The 17,427-nt window shown below is 43.0% G+C and overlaps 1 protein-coding gene across 3 annotated transcripts in view; it reads right to left on the bottom strand.

Moving 5' to 3' along the window:
- DAPK1 (death associated protein kinase 1) overlaps positions 1–10,030 on the bottom strand; it is a 90,068-nt gene extending 80,038 nt beyond the window's left edge. For 2 of the 3 annotated variants that reach the window (XM_082783496.1, XM_082783498.1), the window contains exon 1: positions 9,636–9,799. In XM_082783496.1, coding sequence (XP_082639622.1) covers positions 9,636–9,697 — 62 coding nt within the window. In that variant the 5' untranslated portion in view covers positions 9,698–9,799. Of the gene's footprint in view, positions 1–9,635; positions 9,800–9,931 lie in introns of those variants that run through there. The other variant, XM_082783497.1, reaches the window with a different exon arrangement.
- Between the last annotated feature and the right edge of the window lie 7,397 nt (positions 10,031–17,427).

The following is a 17,427-nucleotide window of genomic DNA, read 5'->3' as shown; positions in this document are numbered from 1 at the left end:
TCCTGATGGCTGTTGAACAGAAGGCCTTTATTGCCCTTTTTTCTCTACTACATATACTTTCCCTGTAACCCCATGCGCTGTCCACTTGCTCGAATTGGTCATACAACTTGTTAGAGACCCTCAGACACTCACCTCGAGCCAGCCAGCAATTGGCCACTGCCCAAAGCTCATCTTTAACACTGCAGCCAAGTTAATTTAACTCGACCTTTCTCAAGTTTTTGTTTCTAACGCTTATTTCTTCATTATCTCTAATTCAGGGACGTGTGAAACAGCACAAAGCCACCTGCGAATTCCTTTCCCACATGTCCTCCCACTGCAGTTATTAATTTTATGTTCGCTAGATATACAAGAAACTCACCAAGCAGCACAATCGATGAACACATCGTTCATTGATGTGTTTCAAGAGGATCCACAGTGGTGAACATATTGCTTATCCTTGACTGAAGCAAGCTTTTAGGAAGACACCAAACCCTGGCACTGCTGAAACTGCAAACAAAGCATGGTCTGTGCCGAATACCCAAGCCTCATACCAAGTGCCTTAGTAACTGTCCGTATACATTACAGTTTTACGAGCTGCTATTTACAGCCCAGTAATTGTCTGCTTCCCCAGCTCTTTAGTCTTTATTTACATCTGCTCACTCTCACAGACGAGCTGCAGCACTTAGGAATTTAGAGCATTCGGAAAAAAATATATACTGCAAATTGCCCCCTCTGACCCCGGCGCTAAGGCAGGCTTGTCTGGCAGCCCTACAGCTGCCACAAGGGGAAACCACGCTCGGGTGTGCAGCCGGGGCCCTCGTTAGCAGGGCTAATCAGCAGCCAGGCCTTGCACAGCGCTTCCACAGGGCCGCCCGATGCACCAGGATGGGGACAGGGATGCTCATCCTCCGTGGCCTGCCGCCAGCACTGACTGACCATGAGCCACCTGTAACATAAAGGCTTCTTTCTGCGGGGACAAAAGGGGCCAGAAATGGACCGGCTCTGTAAGATGTGGTCTGGAAGGGTTTGTTCCCCAGTTCGCGTTGTAACCAGCAACAAAAGCGGGAAAAGCGATCCTTCTTCCAGGCAGGAGTGCTTAGTAAATAGCATCAGAAGGCCCTTTCAAACAGAAAGCGATGAGAAAAACGGAGACATAAGGGACTAAGCTGTTCCCTGACGTGCCTTCCTTTCCCAGGGAATCAACAGCAATTCTGCGCAGATGGCCCAGCTCACGCAGTTAGGGAAATACTGCCAGGAAGATAATATACCAAAAACATCCTAGCTCCCATACCAAAGTGCTTAAAGCCTATGCCTGCAGAATAGAGAACAACCAAGGTGGGAGACAAGGTGCAGATATGATCTGAGAAATGCCCATTTATTGTCTTTGTTACATGAAATAGGAGCCGAATGTCCCGATAAAGGAATCAGTCAGCACGGTGAAAGAAAGGTGTCAAAAGAAAGGTAAAATTTACTTCCAACCACGACTCCCACGCACTTGGTTTTGTTAGGGAGTAATAAGCTGCCAGCTTTGTTGATGGCCCTACTGGAAGTGCTGGCTTCTTGGCCAAGAACTTGCTAGGCCCAAATGAAATACCCACCACGCTACTCCCCTCTGTGGATAAAGGGAAAAAACTCCACACCTCCAAGTCTCCATTAAACTCAGCAAAATAATTAAGCTGTAAACCGTGCCAGAACAAAATACCATGTGATCAAGTAACGTACGCGTTAGCTGCACCGAGTGACACCTACATAGCCAAGCAAAGCAAGTGCTGTGTGAGGGCGCGTGCCCCACCGAGCGCAGCATCTCACAACCTCAAGTTTTAAGTGCTGGCTTTCTTCTTCTCATTTAGAAACACCGGACTGCAAGGGACCACCTCAGCAATCAAGTCCAATCCTCTTAAGCTGCAGACAGCCCTGCAAAAGTCAGCGAGGCTACAAATTTCAGCAAAGAATAGAAGAAAGGCACTATCACACTTCCCTGTAATCACAGGTCTGTTAATGTCACCACGGACTCCAGAAAATGAACACCCTTTATTCTCTCCCCTCTAAAAGCAGCACCTTCAAAATACCACAGTTTCATCAGACTGTGACCTGCAGTAAAAAAGCTCTCCTGACCCCCAGCCCCACAAGCATGTTCATGAGCAAAGCACCCTCACTGAGCACCTCCAGGGATGCACACTACCCCGCATCCCAAACCTTAGCAAGGGGCTACTTATATTTAAGATAAAACTGAGGAAAGGGACAATTCACGCACCAGACAGAACGAAGGGCTTCCTCGGGTAACTGGCAAAGACTTATTAACAACATTAATTGCTCTCTAATAAAGATACTGTGGAAGTCAAGTATTTATACTACACCACTCCAGTTAAAGGCAGACCGAGCATTCGGTTGAAGCAAGAAATGTGCAGACTTCACGACTCTACCCACAGCAGAGTTTTTTTCCCCCTTTCCAATAGCTCATTCCCTCAAATAGTTCAGCAATGAATTCAGTAAAACTATACCTGTCAATCAGGTTGTAAGCACACTTATAACTTACACTGACTGCAAACTCTTCCAAGCTGTGGATATACCCGCCCACGTGTGCGATCACCCAGTAAGAGCTAGTTTTCTTTCACTTAAGTACAGGCAACGTGCTCCAAGCATCCCACCAAACAAACAGCCTCGCATCTGCGGGCAGACGATTCTGGCAGAGAATTGCTCTTCTCGAAAGCAGCATACCACTGCCCTGCAAGGCCCGTGCTCGTGGTAGAAATTGTGTGCACGTGGTCTGGGCAACTGCGCAGCAATGCTTCCTCCTCAGCAGTCGTGCATCCTCAAGCAGCAGTTGTTATCTGTCACATCTGGTTATGTAATCAGGAAGGAATAAGGAAAAAGGGATGAAAACATCAAAAAACAGCATAATGCTGCAGACCATTGCGTGGATTGCAAAACACACCATAAAGCAGCGTGGCACTTTACAGCAATCCTAAAGTGTGTGAACCGTTCTGGGTGAAAAGCGCCTGTGACAAGTCATTCTCCCTGACATCAATGTGTGCTACGACAAAAGCAAGCAAAATGCCAACACACTTTAAATACAGTAGGTCAACATCCTCAGTGTCAACTATAATATGCCTATAAACTTTGAAACAGAGATTTAAAACCCACTTAAGATACGCACAATGACCAAATTTTTATCAGCCACCTCCTTCCCCAGCACAGTGCCATGCTACACCTTCCATTAATTTAACAAAGTTCAATCTTCAAACAATTCAGGTTCCCTCTTCTTTTAGCTTTGTTTCAAAGAAAAAACACGAAGATCACTCTCCTGGGGGCCAGCAGCCCTTGAATTTCCAGCCTGCTTCATTTACCTGTGAATATTTTAAATGTAAATATAACTGAAAACTTTCAGAAGTTTCGTCACTTCTCATTCTTCCAGCATACTGAAAGAATAAATAAAAATCACACCCTTCCAAGCCTCGTGGTGCAAGGCTAAACATACCAAAGTCTTCAGTCTGCTCTCAAAAAAGTCTTCTTCCCACAGCTTCAGCATCCTAGCATTTCTTCTTCACTTTAAAATAGAACAATCTCTTTGAAGCACAGTGATCAGAACAGCAGAGCACCGTGTGAAGGAGGACGCAGCCACATACTGCACAATTAAATGGATCGATACGGGCTCTGACAATCCATCTGATAGGAGATTTTTTTCCTAACTGCGCTAAAAATGACAGGAATGTCACCCAGCAGCTGATTGACACATTCCGGCTCCACTCTTGCTGTAGCAGCCCCATGTGCTGCAATTGCAGAGCAAAACTTATTATTAGACTCCTTGGCACAGGCTTTTGTGCCCTGTTCCACCAAGTTTCACGCTATTTATGTTACTCCAATATGTATTTTATTATGAAGATACACAATGAAATATTCGGGGCTTCAGGATCTTTAGACCTGTGCTTTCTTTGTCCACCCTTCTTTCAGCTTCCACCTAGCTCTGCCATAAGCCAGTGGTGGTTAAGTAAAATCTACTACGCTGCTATGAACGCTTTTCAGGTTTTTTGGACACCTATTTTCCTGCAGCAGGGTCAAAACGCAGCTCGAGACAGCAGTCTCAGTTGAGAAAGGACTCCTGTGCAAGCCACTCTCACCCAGGAAATAGAAACTAGTAAACCACTGACTTTAACTGACATTTCTTCCTCCTTAATATAAAGCTGTGCCAACAAGTCGCGTGGGTTCACTGCAGAACTAATGAAGCCAGTCAAAAACAGAAGGACACCTGGTCATTAGGACCAGCTGTGGTTCTAACAGGAAATATGTAATTTCCTCTTAGAACTGATATGCCTTTGAATGTGTTACCCATTTTAACAACTGTTTGGCACAGTTACTCCACAACTCCAGTAGTCCCCATCGCTCTCCTTATTTACAGCTCTGCTTCCTGGTCACCAGCTTATGTTCTTCTGCCTTTGCACCACAGCTCTTTATCTCTGTCCTTCCTATGTATTTAACTCGAGGAAGGATTTATAGAGGCAATCGCATGGCCTTGTGGGCTGAGATTTCACAGGGCTTTCACCTGATCTGAGCATGAACTGCTGCCATAAATTAGATAAGGTGTTTTTTTCCCCATCTTTTACAGCATCACCGCATCAAAGACACATGCAGAAACACGCGACAGAGAAAGTGATACTGCTCCTTTCAGCCACCGCCAGCACAGCCCGAGCCTGGCGCACTGCTCTGGTGAAAACGCAGCCTCAGCCTCTCTTCCTCAGCCAAACGCGCCCAGCTCTGCACAGCACACACAGTTCTAGCGCAGGAAGCGACACGCCTGAACATCTGTAAAGGCAGATAATAGGGAAGGAAGAAAAAAATCCATCAAAAGGGACAAACCAGCAAAGCCCCGAAAGAAGTGATGAAAGTTTAAGCACACGCCTAGCACAGCAGTGCTGGGGTCAACTGTACCTCACCAAGCCTAGCTAGAGGAGAAATCAAAGACCAAGGTTCTTCACCTACTTCCTGATGGGTTTAAATTTACAAGGGTTTATGCATTTAAAATGAAGGCATAATAATCAGCAAGCCATCTTCTTACTACACACAGTTTTAAAAGGCCTACAAACCAGACATTTTTCTCCTCCACACAGAGAAATAAACTAAGAAGAACCAAGCAGTTATACCAAAAAAGTAACTGCACCTTGTGCTTTTCACGCAGAGACACTTCTGCACATGTTAAAAGACAATAGCTGTCACCGGTGGTACTGTGTGGTGGCAGTCTAATGCAGGCTATGCCAGCAGCTTTCAGTTTATTATACATTCCAAAAATAAAAATAAAAAAAGAAAAAAGATTCCCCCCAGAACCCAAACAAGTAGCAGGGTTGGGACTGGCTTTGCTTGGTGTCTTCAAGGCAAGCACAGAATTATCAGGTGCTCCTCTGAGAGCTGACCAGGCTGGCATAGCATCGCTGTGATTCACAGACAGCGCTGAAAAGGGCTCTTTGCTGTAACCCAACCACCACCTTTGGGTCTCCAGAGGAGCAGCTCAGCCAGCCAACCACCCCAGGTTTCCCACACTCGAGCAGTGGCTCTGTGGCCAACGCGCTCAGGGTTCCTGCCCAGGTCCTTGCCCCTGAAAGCCTCCTACCACCCACTCGGTTCACAGCAATTAGCCACCATGTACTGCTGCAAATTGCATGCGTGTAGTTACAGAAGCTGTGAATTCCACGCTTGCATTATTTATTGCAGAGCCTATGTGAGGGACTCAGGAAACAGCGCTACTGTGGTTTTCACCATACACGTCTTCAGCATTTGGCCATTTTGCCTCTGTACAAAAATGAAGGTTAATAAATGCCTTTTTAATGAGCACGCTGAGTTGTGGTTACAGTAAGACTATGCAACAAAAGAGAAATTGGGAATTTCCATGTGGCGCAGTTAAATTTTTGACCCAAGGTATAGCACTTTCAGCCACACCAGGCCATCCTCTCCATTGCTGCTTCCCCCTCCCCCCCCAGCCCTTTGTAGGACTTTGTAATCTGATAAATAAATGGAAAAAATGTTACACCACAACGTTATTGAAAAGACAGTTGCCAAGGGTTTTTAACTTAGACATTCTGAAGGGAAATATCACCTCAAAGGAACTGCACATGCTGTACATCTTGTAATGGAACTTGACAATACGCACACCATTTTTGCACATCAGCTTCTTAGTACGACTACTTTGGGCTCTCAAGCCTGAAAAGCACCACGAAGGTCAAATTCTAGCTGTCATCCAAGCATTTCTTTGTCCCATGTTTTTCCTTTCCTCCCAACACAGTGCGACGCAGTTACACTTATGGTGTATGATAGATGAGGGACTGCCTTTGCAGTTCTAAGGAGCAGCATTTCTGAAAACTGATGGATGAATAACCAAAAATACATACATACATATATATATATATTCAGCCTACGTATTCACTGCTTACTACAGAAATCAGATCTCACACAACCCAGAAAAAAAGATTTCTCTCCTAACCAGAGATTCAAAGGTAAAGGACCATTTTTCAGACTGTAAGTATGCATTTGCACAACTGCCTGTTTTCTCGTCAGCACCTTCAGCATGTTACCCTGTGCATTTTCTGTTGCAACTGATAAAGAGATTAGACAGACACCTTAGATAAGAGTAAAAAGCTATAAGCTAACCCTGGTAACTTTTCAGCTCAGTGAGCTACCAAACAGAAACAGATTGACTTCCAGAACTGCTAACACCCATCATAGTTTTTAATTCAACAACAGTGGAAAGTGTATCCCTAGTGAGTACAACAGGTCCAAACAAACTCAAGAGTTCAAAACTGCTAGATAGCTCTTCCTGTTTTTTGCATTATTTAATAGGAGGGATCTCCTATTAATAAACAGCAAGCCACAGTCCAATGCAAATACCATTCTTCAATTGCAAAATATTACTTCAGCTATCTGCAGCTCTTTTAGAAAATACTTGAAAGTTTAAAGGAAAAAAAAAAGGGGGGGGGACTGGTGGTGGTGTTTAAGACCATGAACTAAATCACTCATCTGGGTACCTCTTCCTATAATTTAGCAATACATCTTTTCTCATGGTACTGTAACAACTCCCAGGTAAGGCCAATCACAGAAGGGTTAAAAAAAATCATTTTCATTAGTTTGATCTGGTTTCAAGGTTTTTTGTGCTCACCGTGGTGAGGTTTTTAAATGCTGATGAACTTTAATTCCTGTCTTTTGGGCAAACTGAAGTAAAGGCACTGCAGCAGGGTATTTAAAATGCACAGTCACACAGCTTGCAACTGCAGAAAGAATTAAAATGAATGAAACAGCTTTTGTAAATTTGTTGCTGTTTCGTGATAATCTCTACCCCAGCAGGAACAGAATCTCCATCGCCCTTTGAAATGCCATAGTTAGATGGTTAGTTAACACATCTGTAATTAAAGTGCACACCTGAACAATGCAGTGATACATTTCACTAAATTTGTCAGATGCAAAACAGAAAGTACATAATGCAACATGCACAACAATTAAGAGCACAGTCTCCATATATGTTTCATCCTAAAGATGACATTTGATCCCTAAGTGATGAGACTTTTGGTACAAAAAGCTTAAGATGACACAAGAGGTAAACCTACCCCAACAGCAGAAATGTGTTGGAACAAATCACGTACAGGTAAGACCAAAAAGAGTGATCCTACAAGCATTCGTAATACCTTTTTTCTTATCTTCCACAGGAATACATCAAAACAAACCAAAGAATGGAAAAAATCTCAAAACACTTTGGCAAAAGATTTTTACAGTTTGTTACTTCTTCTGCAACAGTGCTGTGAAATATCATAAAACCAGAAAGTGCACTTTTTTTCAGCTCATTGTCCATTCTCCTGGTTTCAAACATCTCCAGGTTTTGTGTAAGCAATTTTTAAACCTCCTTTACTAGTTTCACTGAGAAATTTAATTTACACAATCCATTTATTTTCTTCAAGTGACTGTTGCAAGAATAGGAAAGCTACTTTTTATTCTAATTACTGCCAGAGGTATCATAAGGTAATACAGATATATAAATATTTTACAAAGGAAAACAGTGAAGATTAAAATTTCAAAGTAATTGCATCTTCCCTGAGCTTTCTCAAAAGGCAGGTTGTCCTAGGAACTTCAGGATCCATTCATGCAAATACACTTTGGTGAAAAAAAAAAAAACTCTTATCTGTTCATTTATTCACCTTGTTTGTTCCATGACTGATGCTAAGTACAAGGAAACAAAGGAATTCATCCACTATAAGGGTAGAAAATAGGTTGATTTAGCAAAATGGAACCTTTCATCACAGCTTAGCTGAAGCCTTAAATCAAGATTCAGGTTCCCAAATAAACCCAAGAAATTTTAAAGTCAAAGGTGTTTTTAATATTCACTTGCTTCCTGAGTTCTAAGCCTCAGGCTCGACATTTGCAAGTACATTTATATGCAAATGTAAAGGTGAGAAACCTAAGGGGGAAAGGAGGAATGGAAAGCAATGGGATTTACAAGGGTATTTCAAGCAGCCAGAGAAACCTAAGTTCAAAAATAAGTTAAAAGCACCACTGAACTAAGCCACTCAACGACTACACTGAGATTTGCTTACACTTTTGATTTCATGGCAACAACTTGCAGTGAAATAATCTGTCCTTCTCAAAATGATGCTGAAGTGTATTCTTTGGCCCTTTTATTTTAAAGCAAAACCCCGCCACCTTGTTGTGTTTTTATTGTCCATAGGTATTTTCTCACAGCAGCCAACAGAAATGGATCAAGTTCTTAGTTATGCTTACATTTTTCAAGGAAAAAAAACAACACAAGACTAGCATGTAACTAATTAATTTAAGTTCTTTAAATGTATATATAGGTTTAGACTGCATGCCAAGGTTATATAGTTAAAATGAAAAAGGCAAACAACCTCAGTGTTTTTTTTTTGTTTGTTTGTTTTTTTGAACCATGTACCATCATTCTGTGCTTGCGCTTCCCTGTGTGTCAGAAATGAAATTCCTCATCTTCAGAGCTATGTTCTGGAGCCAGCGTGCTATTTCCCCGGCGTGGCTGTGTGGAAGGACCTTTAAACGCTGCCTGTGCGATTGTCCTTAGGGAAATGGTTCGGCTTCACACACGGGTCCAGGGGACCCAGCACGGTGCTGGCACTTGCTCTTTAAAATAAATAGAGGAGAGGTTACATAAACCTTGGCACTTTCCTGACTAGCAGGCTGACATTGTCTTCCCTGTGAGGAGCCTTAAGGAAATAAATGGCAATTTGCAATTCTGCCTTTATTTTATGGTAAATCACGTATCAGTGCCTGTAACCACATAGTGGCAGCTGTATTACTACAGAAAGCTCAAACCAGATTCTGGAACACTTAACACGATATTGCCAAAAAAAAAAAAAAAAAAAAGGGTGGGGAACGATGAATTTTGAGAGCCTAAATAGCACATTCAGCCCACACACCTGCAATCTGGGGTTCGGCACGGGAAGGTCCATACCCGCTGAATGAACGCAAGGTGCCCAGCACAGCCTCTCGCTCCGGATGCGCACACAGCAGAAAGCAGCACCGCACAATTTACCCATTATTATTATTATTATTATTATTATTATTATTAATAATAATAATAATAATATTATTATTATTATTTTGGGGGGTGGCCCCGCCGCGAGCCCCCGGCGAACTTGCCCCCGGCCCGCACCCACCTGCCCAGGTCCTCGCCGGTCTCGTAGTGCTCCTCCAGGTTCTCCTGCCTGAACACCGTCATGGTGCCCGGCCACACGGCCACGCAGCCGCCCGCCCGCACGCCGCCAGCCTCAGCCTCTGCTCCGCGTCCTCATCCCCGGAGCCCCGGAGCGCCCTGCGGACGACCGCGGAGGTGAACGGCTGAACGCCCGCCCGCCCCCGGCCGCGCCGCCCCCGCCCCTTCCCCCGCACGCAGCCGCGGGACCCCCCCCTCTCCTCCACTCCCCTCCCCTCCCCGGCGGCAGCGCCCCCTCACCTCGCTCCCCCGGCCCCGCTGCCGCTGCCGGTGCCGGTGCCGGTCCCGGTGCCGCCCGGCGCAGGCACCGCACAAGGGCGCCGCCGCCCGGCCAATGGCGAGGCGCCGCCGCCCCGCCCCACGCCGCTCCCCCGCGCGGCCCGGCCCGGCCCGGCGCGGAGCGCAGCGCGGCGGAGCCGACCCGAGGGGGCGCCGCCATTTTACGAGGCCGCAGCCCCTCGGGTGTGCGGCTGGGCGGTGGGGCTGCCTCGGTCCTGGGCCGAGCGGGAGCCTGCGTGTGCTCCTTCGTGTACACACACACACACACACACACGTATATGTAATATACACGCTCGCATGTACACACGCACATGTACATATAGTATACACACTCACATGTACACGCACACACGTATATGTAATATACCCTTGCATGTACACACATGTACACATATACATAATATACACACTCACATGTACACACACACATGTAATATACACATTTGCATGTGCACACGTACACGTATATGTAATATACACACTCGCATGTACACATGCACACATATATATAATATACACACTCGTATGTACACACACACGTATATATCATATACACTTGCATGTACACACACGTATATATAATATACACGCATGTACACACACATATATATAATACACACTCGCATGTACATGCACACTATATATAATATACACAATATACACTCGCATGTACACACGTACACGTATATATAATATACACACTCGCATGTACACACACATATATATAATATACACACTTGCATGTACACACACACACATATATAATATACACAGTCATATGTACACATGTACACGTATATATAATATACACACATGTACACACGTAAATGTACATATAATATACACACTTGCATGTACACACGCACTCGTATATATAATATACACACTCGCATGTACACACACACACACATACATAATAATATATACACTTGCTCATTTTTCCCCTCAGTTCACACTCAGTGTGTGATGCCGGGCTGCTGAGCGGCTTTTAACTCCCATCTGAACTCCGAGCTCACTCCTGCAGAGCATTGCTCATCGAAGGTGAAGAAAAGTTCATACTTTTTTTTTTTTTTTTTTTTTACGCTTTCTCGATTTAGCACTTGAGAGAGCCCGGCCTTCTCCAAGTACAGGACAAGAGGTCCAGGAGTTCTGAAATTTTCAGAGTGAATCACAGCCTGACCTTGGCTGAGTGTTAAAACTTCCTGTGACTCCACCGATGCCAGCTGTAAAATGAAGGGAGCGCGGTTCAGCACATCGCTGGGTGCAAAGTTACATAAAGCTGTCCTCAGAATCAGCAGCGTGGTGACTTCTCCAGCGGAGGAACAGCCAGAACCGTGTGCCCCCGCTACTTCACTTACTGCCAGACGTGCAGGAGTAGGATGCTCTGCCTCGCCTTCAACCCATCTTCCATGTATTTATCTCTAATAGGTTTTCAAAGTCATGACTCACACACTTGAGGCTGCTGCGTTTTTAACACAGCTCAAGGTTTTTAACAAGTAATTGGTGATGGTTCAGGAGTTCACTTTGGCTTCAGAGATTCTTCCCCTGATCAAAATGAGGAGAATCACTGGAGCCAGCCCCTGAATTTTTTGGCAATTGACCTTCATGTGTTTCCCTTCTGGGAGTTTTTTGTGATGGTTGTGGGTTCGTACAAGAGTAATACAAGAGTAACATCCGTGGTAGCTTGTATGTATTCTTCAGTACAAGCACTACTCAAATACACAGTTCAATTGCTTCAGTTGAAGCAATTGAAATTTCAGTATTGATTCAAGCAAGCATGCATTGGGATCAATACACTCTTCCTGAGACCAAGATGCACATAATGAACAGAAAAAAAATATGAATTACTTGCAATGTTTATCTTCTTCCTTTCGTTTAACAACTATATCTTACTCCTGTTGCCTGCCCTTCTAGGTCTGTGATCCCTGAATTTTGTTTCTCTGTTCAGGTCTCTCAGCTATGGAAAGAGAGTTGAGTTTGAGTCCAGCTGTGGCAGGAACAGCACAAGTCACCATGTCGTGTGTCAGGAGGAGGCATGCTCCACACAAGTAAGGACGGCCAGGGCAGCAGGCTTGTGCTGTGGTAGGCATAGGCACAAAAGGGTATGTTTTCATGTAATGCAATACACCACATTCCTGTTTCTTTAGAGAAATACTCAACAGGTTGTGCTTGGTGCAGACCACTTTGAAAGAGCATGTGTGCTCCTGGTGGGACTCGTCTTGCAGTCTTGGAACCCTTCATCCAGGTGGAAAGCCAGCCCAATTGCTGTACTTTCAAAATGCTGATGAACTTCCTTGAGGCAGGTATTGGACTGCATATGTATTAAATGGGAAAAAAATAATTTTAAATTGCTGACAAAAGTAATTAAGCGATTGTGAAAGCAGTTTATGCTTTCAGGTTAAATAGCACGCTGGATGAAATCCAACCCCAATAAACTTAATAACAAAACCTCCTTGATTTCATGGTTCTGTGATTTCAAGTTAATGTATATTTTTTGTTTATTGTAACATAACAGAAGTAACAAAGTAACTCCTTGCATACTGTGCTGTAAATCAGGAGTAATACTGATTTCAGTATGGTTACTTCAGTGTGAATGAGGATCAGGTGCAAGACTAATAACCATAAATGTGTTTTCGAAGGACTCGATTGTGTCTGCCAGCTTAATATGTCAATGGTTCACATATATTTTGTGGTGTAGAAGAACAAGTGTTCTTTCTCTCAATAAATATTACAAAGAATTCAAACTTGTAGAAAGCATCCCTATCTCCAAGCAGTGTTTGGTGAAGTGAAAGCTGTAATATTTCTGCAGGTCAAGTGATTTATAGCACCTTTCAGCCACTTTTGAACTGAATCTATGCACCCATTTCAACATTTCTACAGATCAGGGAGCATATTAAGTGTATTGCTGTATGATAAATGTTTTCAAGATTAGAGCCTGGTCTGTTTCTGTCATCCAGGTAAGATGTCTTTCTTAATAATGTAAGACACTAATTACAGTAAAAAAATATAAATTACTTAGGTGGGCTATTGTTTCTTTTGCATATTGTTTTCTTTCTAAGAGATCATCATTTATTTCTGACATAACTATAAAAGCAATTTCCTGGGTGGTAAGTGATGTTCTCTGCGGATTCATAGGTTTTCCGAGGCTAATTTCATTTTTCACAAAGCACACTACCTACAGCCCCTGCAAGCTGCTATTCTGCATCCATCTGTAACACCAGGGATGACATGGGAATGGAAGGTTGAACATTAGCATTAAAGAGCCTCTCAGCTCTGGTAAACCTGAAACATTTCTGCCACAAAAGGATTTCCAGCTATGCCAGTGACTTCTGTAATTGGGCTTCGTCTCCCTCAGAAAGTAGACTGAGTCCATCAATTCATTTTTATGTCACAGCATAAAGGAAAATTTCTCAGGTTGTAAATTAGAAGAATTTTTTTTTTCCTCAGAAAGTTAGGCATTGGAACAGGTTGCCCAGGGAGGTGGTGGAGTCACCTTCCCTGGGGGTGTTCAAGGAAAGGTTGAATGTGGTAGTTAGTGACATGGTTTAGTGGGTGACATTGATGGTAGGGGAATGGTTGGACCAGATGATTTTGGAGGTCTTTTCCAACATTAATGATTCTATGATTCTATTAAAAATAATAATAAATAAATAAACAAACCAGGCTGCTGACATCAAAGGCAAGATCTGTAGTTTCACGAGGCAATACCTTTAGCACTGTAACCAAACTCATATAAGTGGTACAGTATAAATTTGGCAGGCTGGAATAATAATTCCTTAATGTTTCAGTCAATAAAATACAATTTTGTTAAAAACTGTTAACATCCATTTAATTGCTGTGTTTTGAAAGCCACAAAGAAGATGAGATGATAGAAAATGACCAGCATCACTCCTCTAAAAGCACTGCAGAAAGGTAAGTGCCTCCTATATTTTCTAGGTGTTTGTCAGTTCCTCATACAAAGAAATTTGTTCCATCTCCCAGGAGAGTCGCAGCTAATCTAGGATCTGCTAATTCATATGTTTATTCATAAGGGGCCCATATCACGTACATCCCCCAACGAAGCTGCTACTTGGCAAGGCAATTAATTGAATACCTGACTTGGAGCAGTGAGTAGCAGATTAGCTGACGAGGGTTTAAATGCATGTGTTTCAGCATCTCCCTGAGTTGAAGCCTGAACATGAAGTCCTGGGCTGGAGTTCATTTTGTCCAAAAGCTGTGTGCCGATCCTGCTGTGATGATGCTCTCATCAACAGCTCTTCTCCACTGGAAAAATCAGGCTGTTGATGAAAAAAACAGGGACTCGCATCTATGGTATATAGGTCTTTCCACAGAGCTGAATTAAGATTATGAAAGCCTCTGACAAATGACAAAAGAAAAACTACTAACTGCAATCAGAACTAACTAGAAATTGCACCTCTTTGATTTAGCTTTTCTACAATTATCCTTCCATGTAGATTTGGTCTTTGTGTTATTGTGTGTTTATTTAATAGAAAACAATCTGCAAATGATTAAATTTATTTATTTATTTATTTATTGCCAGAACTGTATCTTTCTGAAAAGAAGGTTTACTCCAAATCAAAACATTTTGACAAAGATTTCTTAACGTGCAATTTCAGCAAGGTAAAATGTATAATTTGTGGTTGCATTTCATTAAAATATTACGTTTAATAGTATAATATAGCTTCATATTGTGTGTAAGATTACATATTCCATCAGACTAAATATTTGTTCTCAAGTAGCATGAGAATGTCCTTTGGACTTTTGGCTTTCTAATTTGGGGCTCAAAGGTATTGATTCCCTATGAAAACAAAACCAATCAAATAAGTAGTAACAGTTGGTAAATTTTACTCGGTCAGTAAAAAATATTCAAAACCTACATTTGAAAGAAGAAACCAAGAAAGCCTTTTCTGCAAGTCCCTGGCAATCCTCAAACTACTTCGCGAATTCTACAGGGAAACCAAAGGTCCAATTTGTACAGTACATTGTGCAGAAAACCTAGGACTTGGCTGACATCTTGGTGTTGTGATACACATTTAAAATTAGAAATATTTGATAACACTATCATAAAGTGATGGGCTTTACATTAGCTTCTTGCACAATATGCATGATGTAGCATGTGCTCTCCTGCCTTTATGCCTGTTTCTTTTCCTTTTCTAAGGAAGGCTCTACCATCTCAGTCACAAGCCAAAAATAAATAAATAAACAAATAAACAAGCTCATAGCACTTATACATAAAAGAAAAAAAAGTTAATAAGGATAAGGATAAATAATAAATTTACAAGAATTTAAATAAAACATAAAATAAAGTAATAGCAATTTCTAATTAAAATTTAAAATAATAGAATTAACACATTATACATTTACGTAAATTTATGTAACGGCTTTCAGTCGGTGGTACCCTAATGCTTTGCATCCATCACTTGCTTTAATTATCCTTTGCTGCACCTCTGTGGTAGTGATAGCTATTAAGTAATTATGCTCGTAGGTGCTGCATGACACTAGCGTGCACTTGCCAGGGATTGGAACTGGTTTTAAAGCAAGCCACGCAGAGGTCAGAGGGAGTCAGTGGGACAGCCTCTGGTGGTGCCTCTCGGTGCTGTACTCCAGCAAACTCCAGCAAACTGCTTTCCTGCCGACATCAGCCTTTAGCAGGGAAATGTGCTTGCTGACACTTGGCTCGCTGCCTAGCAAAGCCACTTGTGAGTCCAAATTCCTTTGGCATAGTGTGATAATACGGCAGTCGTTGCTTTATACTTAGAAATAAATGCTGAGTAGCATCTAATGTAATCTTTTTGCAGATGAGGCATTGGAAGCGCAGGCTGGATGTGGGGCTTAACCTCAAACGCATGCACGTGTATTTAATTGCTGGGTTCTTGTTTGTTTGTTTGAGCCAAATGCAATTAAACTGTACATGCAGAATGTCTGTAACAGCAGTCTGACTTGTGCAATATAAGTGAGTGATGATCGCTGTATAAAGATACTACCCTAATGCTTAACTCCTTATTACAGTTAGTCATTGAGGCTGCCTCCGCCAGCTCCCGTGAGCTGACACTTACGTGGTGGTGCTCCCTTTGAGGATGCACTGTGAAAAGCTGGCTGCGAAGTCATTAATGCTTCTAACTGCTGCTCCAGATTTCTCATGCCTCTGTAGGTCTGATATGACAGCTAGCTATACTGCTGGGGTGTCCACATTAAATACTCAGCCACTGCAGCATTGTTGTCTTCTCTTGTGAAAGAACATGTACCAAGGGAGTTTCAAAATCTATACACTGTCTTGATCAGGAGCAGTGTCTTCACACTGGTGCTTGTATATGCCTACCACAATTTTTGTAGAGGAGTAACTCACAAAGCAAGACTTGACCAGTGCTAAACCACAAAAACACCTGCTGCAGATGGGTGCAGCAGGTATTTAACAGTAAAGAGACTTCTGTTGCTGTATCAGGGCACGACACAGGGGTGCACAGAAAACCATGTCTTTTTCAAGATGCTGAGGAACCAAGGGCAGCTGTCTGAAGCTCATGGGTTGAGATGAATTTACCAGCTAGCTGCCTGGCACACTGACTGGCAATGGGGGGTGTTAAGAGAGGAGCACTCCCCAGCTGTTGGTGAAATGCTTATGTGTGAAATCATTAGCATATAAATAAATGCTTGTTTGGCTGTTTTGTAGCATTTGCTCAGTGTATTTAGGGATTTCCTAAAGCAAAACATCCCTAAACATGAATCTGAAACAAATATGTCTGCATGGAGTTGTCATCTAGATGTTTGGGAGGTAAAGTAATTGTGTTTGTCATGTTTCATGCCCATGCATTCCATCTGCCTATCTTGCCTACATGTACAGCAGGGAATGAACCATTTGTACTGCAATTTCTGCAGAGGGAAGCTTGAAGTTTGTGCTCAGTTTTCTTTGTGTCTAATTCCTTCTCTCAAATGCTGCCCATGACGCACTTGGATCCTGCAGCATGTTTTGTGTGCATGCCGCGAGGATAGCTAGGTCGGAGCATAACTAAGCATTTGTGAACTGCTGGATTCACCAAACAAAGGGGACTGGAAAAAAAGCACAAGAGGCTTCTGTTGTGTAAGTGACACTTAATCTTAGCTGGCCGATTAAGAGATAATGTATATTGTTCAAGTGCTCTAATCAGGTCAGCTGAAGTTCCCTCGGGTATAGAAAAAAATCTGGTGCCAGTTTCTGAGGTTGATCTCTAAGCACACCTGGGGGCATGAGCAATGGAAAATGGTGATGCCTGGCTTCTGCCTGCTCAGCTTGGTTCCCCAGCCCTTCCGAAAAACTTATTTTCCCTCATTGCATTGTTAGCTCAAGGAAACACAACCTATGTTCCACCTTCCTGTGGATGGCGAAGATACTCTGCCTTCGACCAGGCAGTCATGACAATTTCCCTGATAGCACCTCTCTGCTGGGAGCAAACAGTGGAGGAAGGGCTCTGGGCCAAAATAAT

The sequence above is a fragment of the Aythya marila genome (assembly GCF_965140915.1).
Source record: "Aythya marila genome assembly, chromosome: Z".
Classification (NCBI taxonomy): Eukaryota; Metazoa; Chordata; class Aves; order Anseriformes; family Anatidae; genus Aythya; species Aythya marila.
This window is presented reverse-complemented; position numbering and strand designations above follow the sequence as displayed.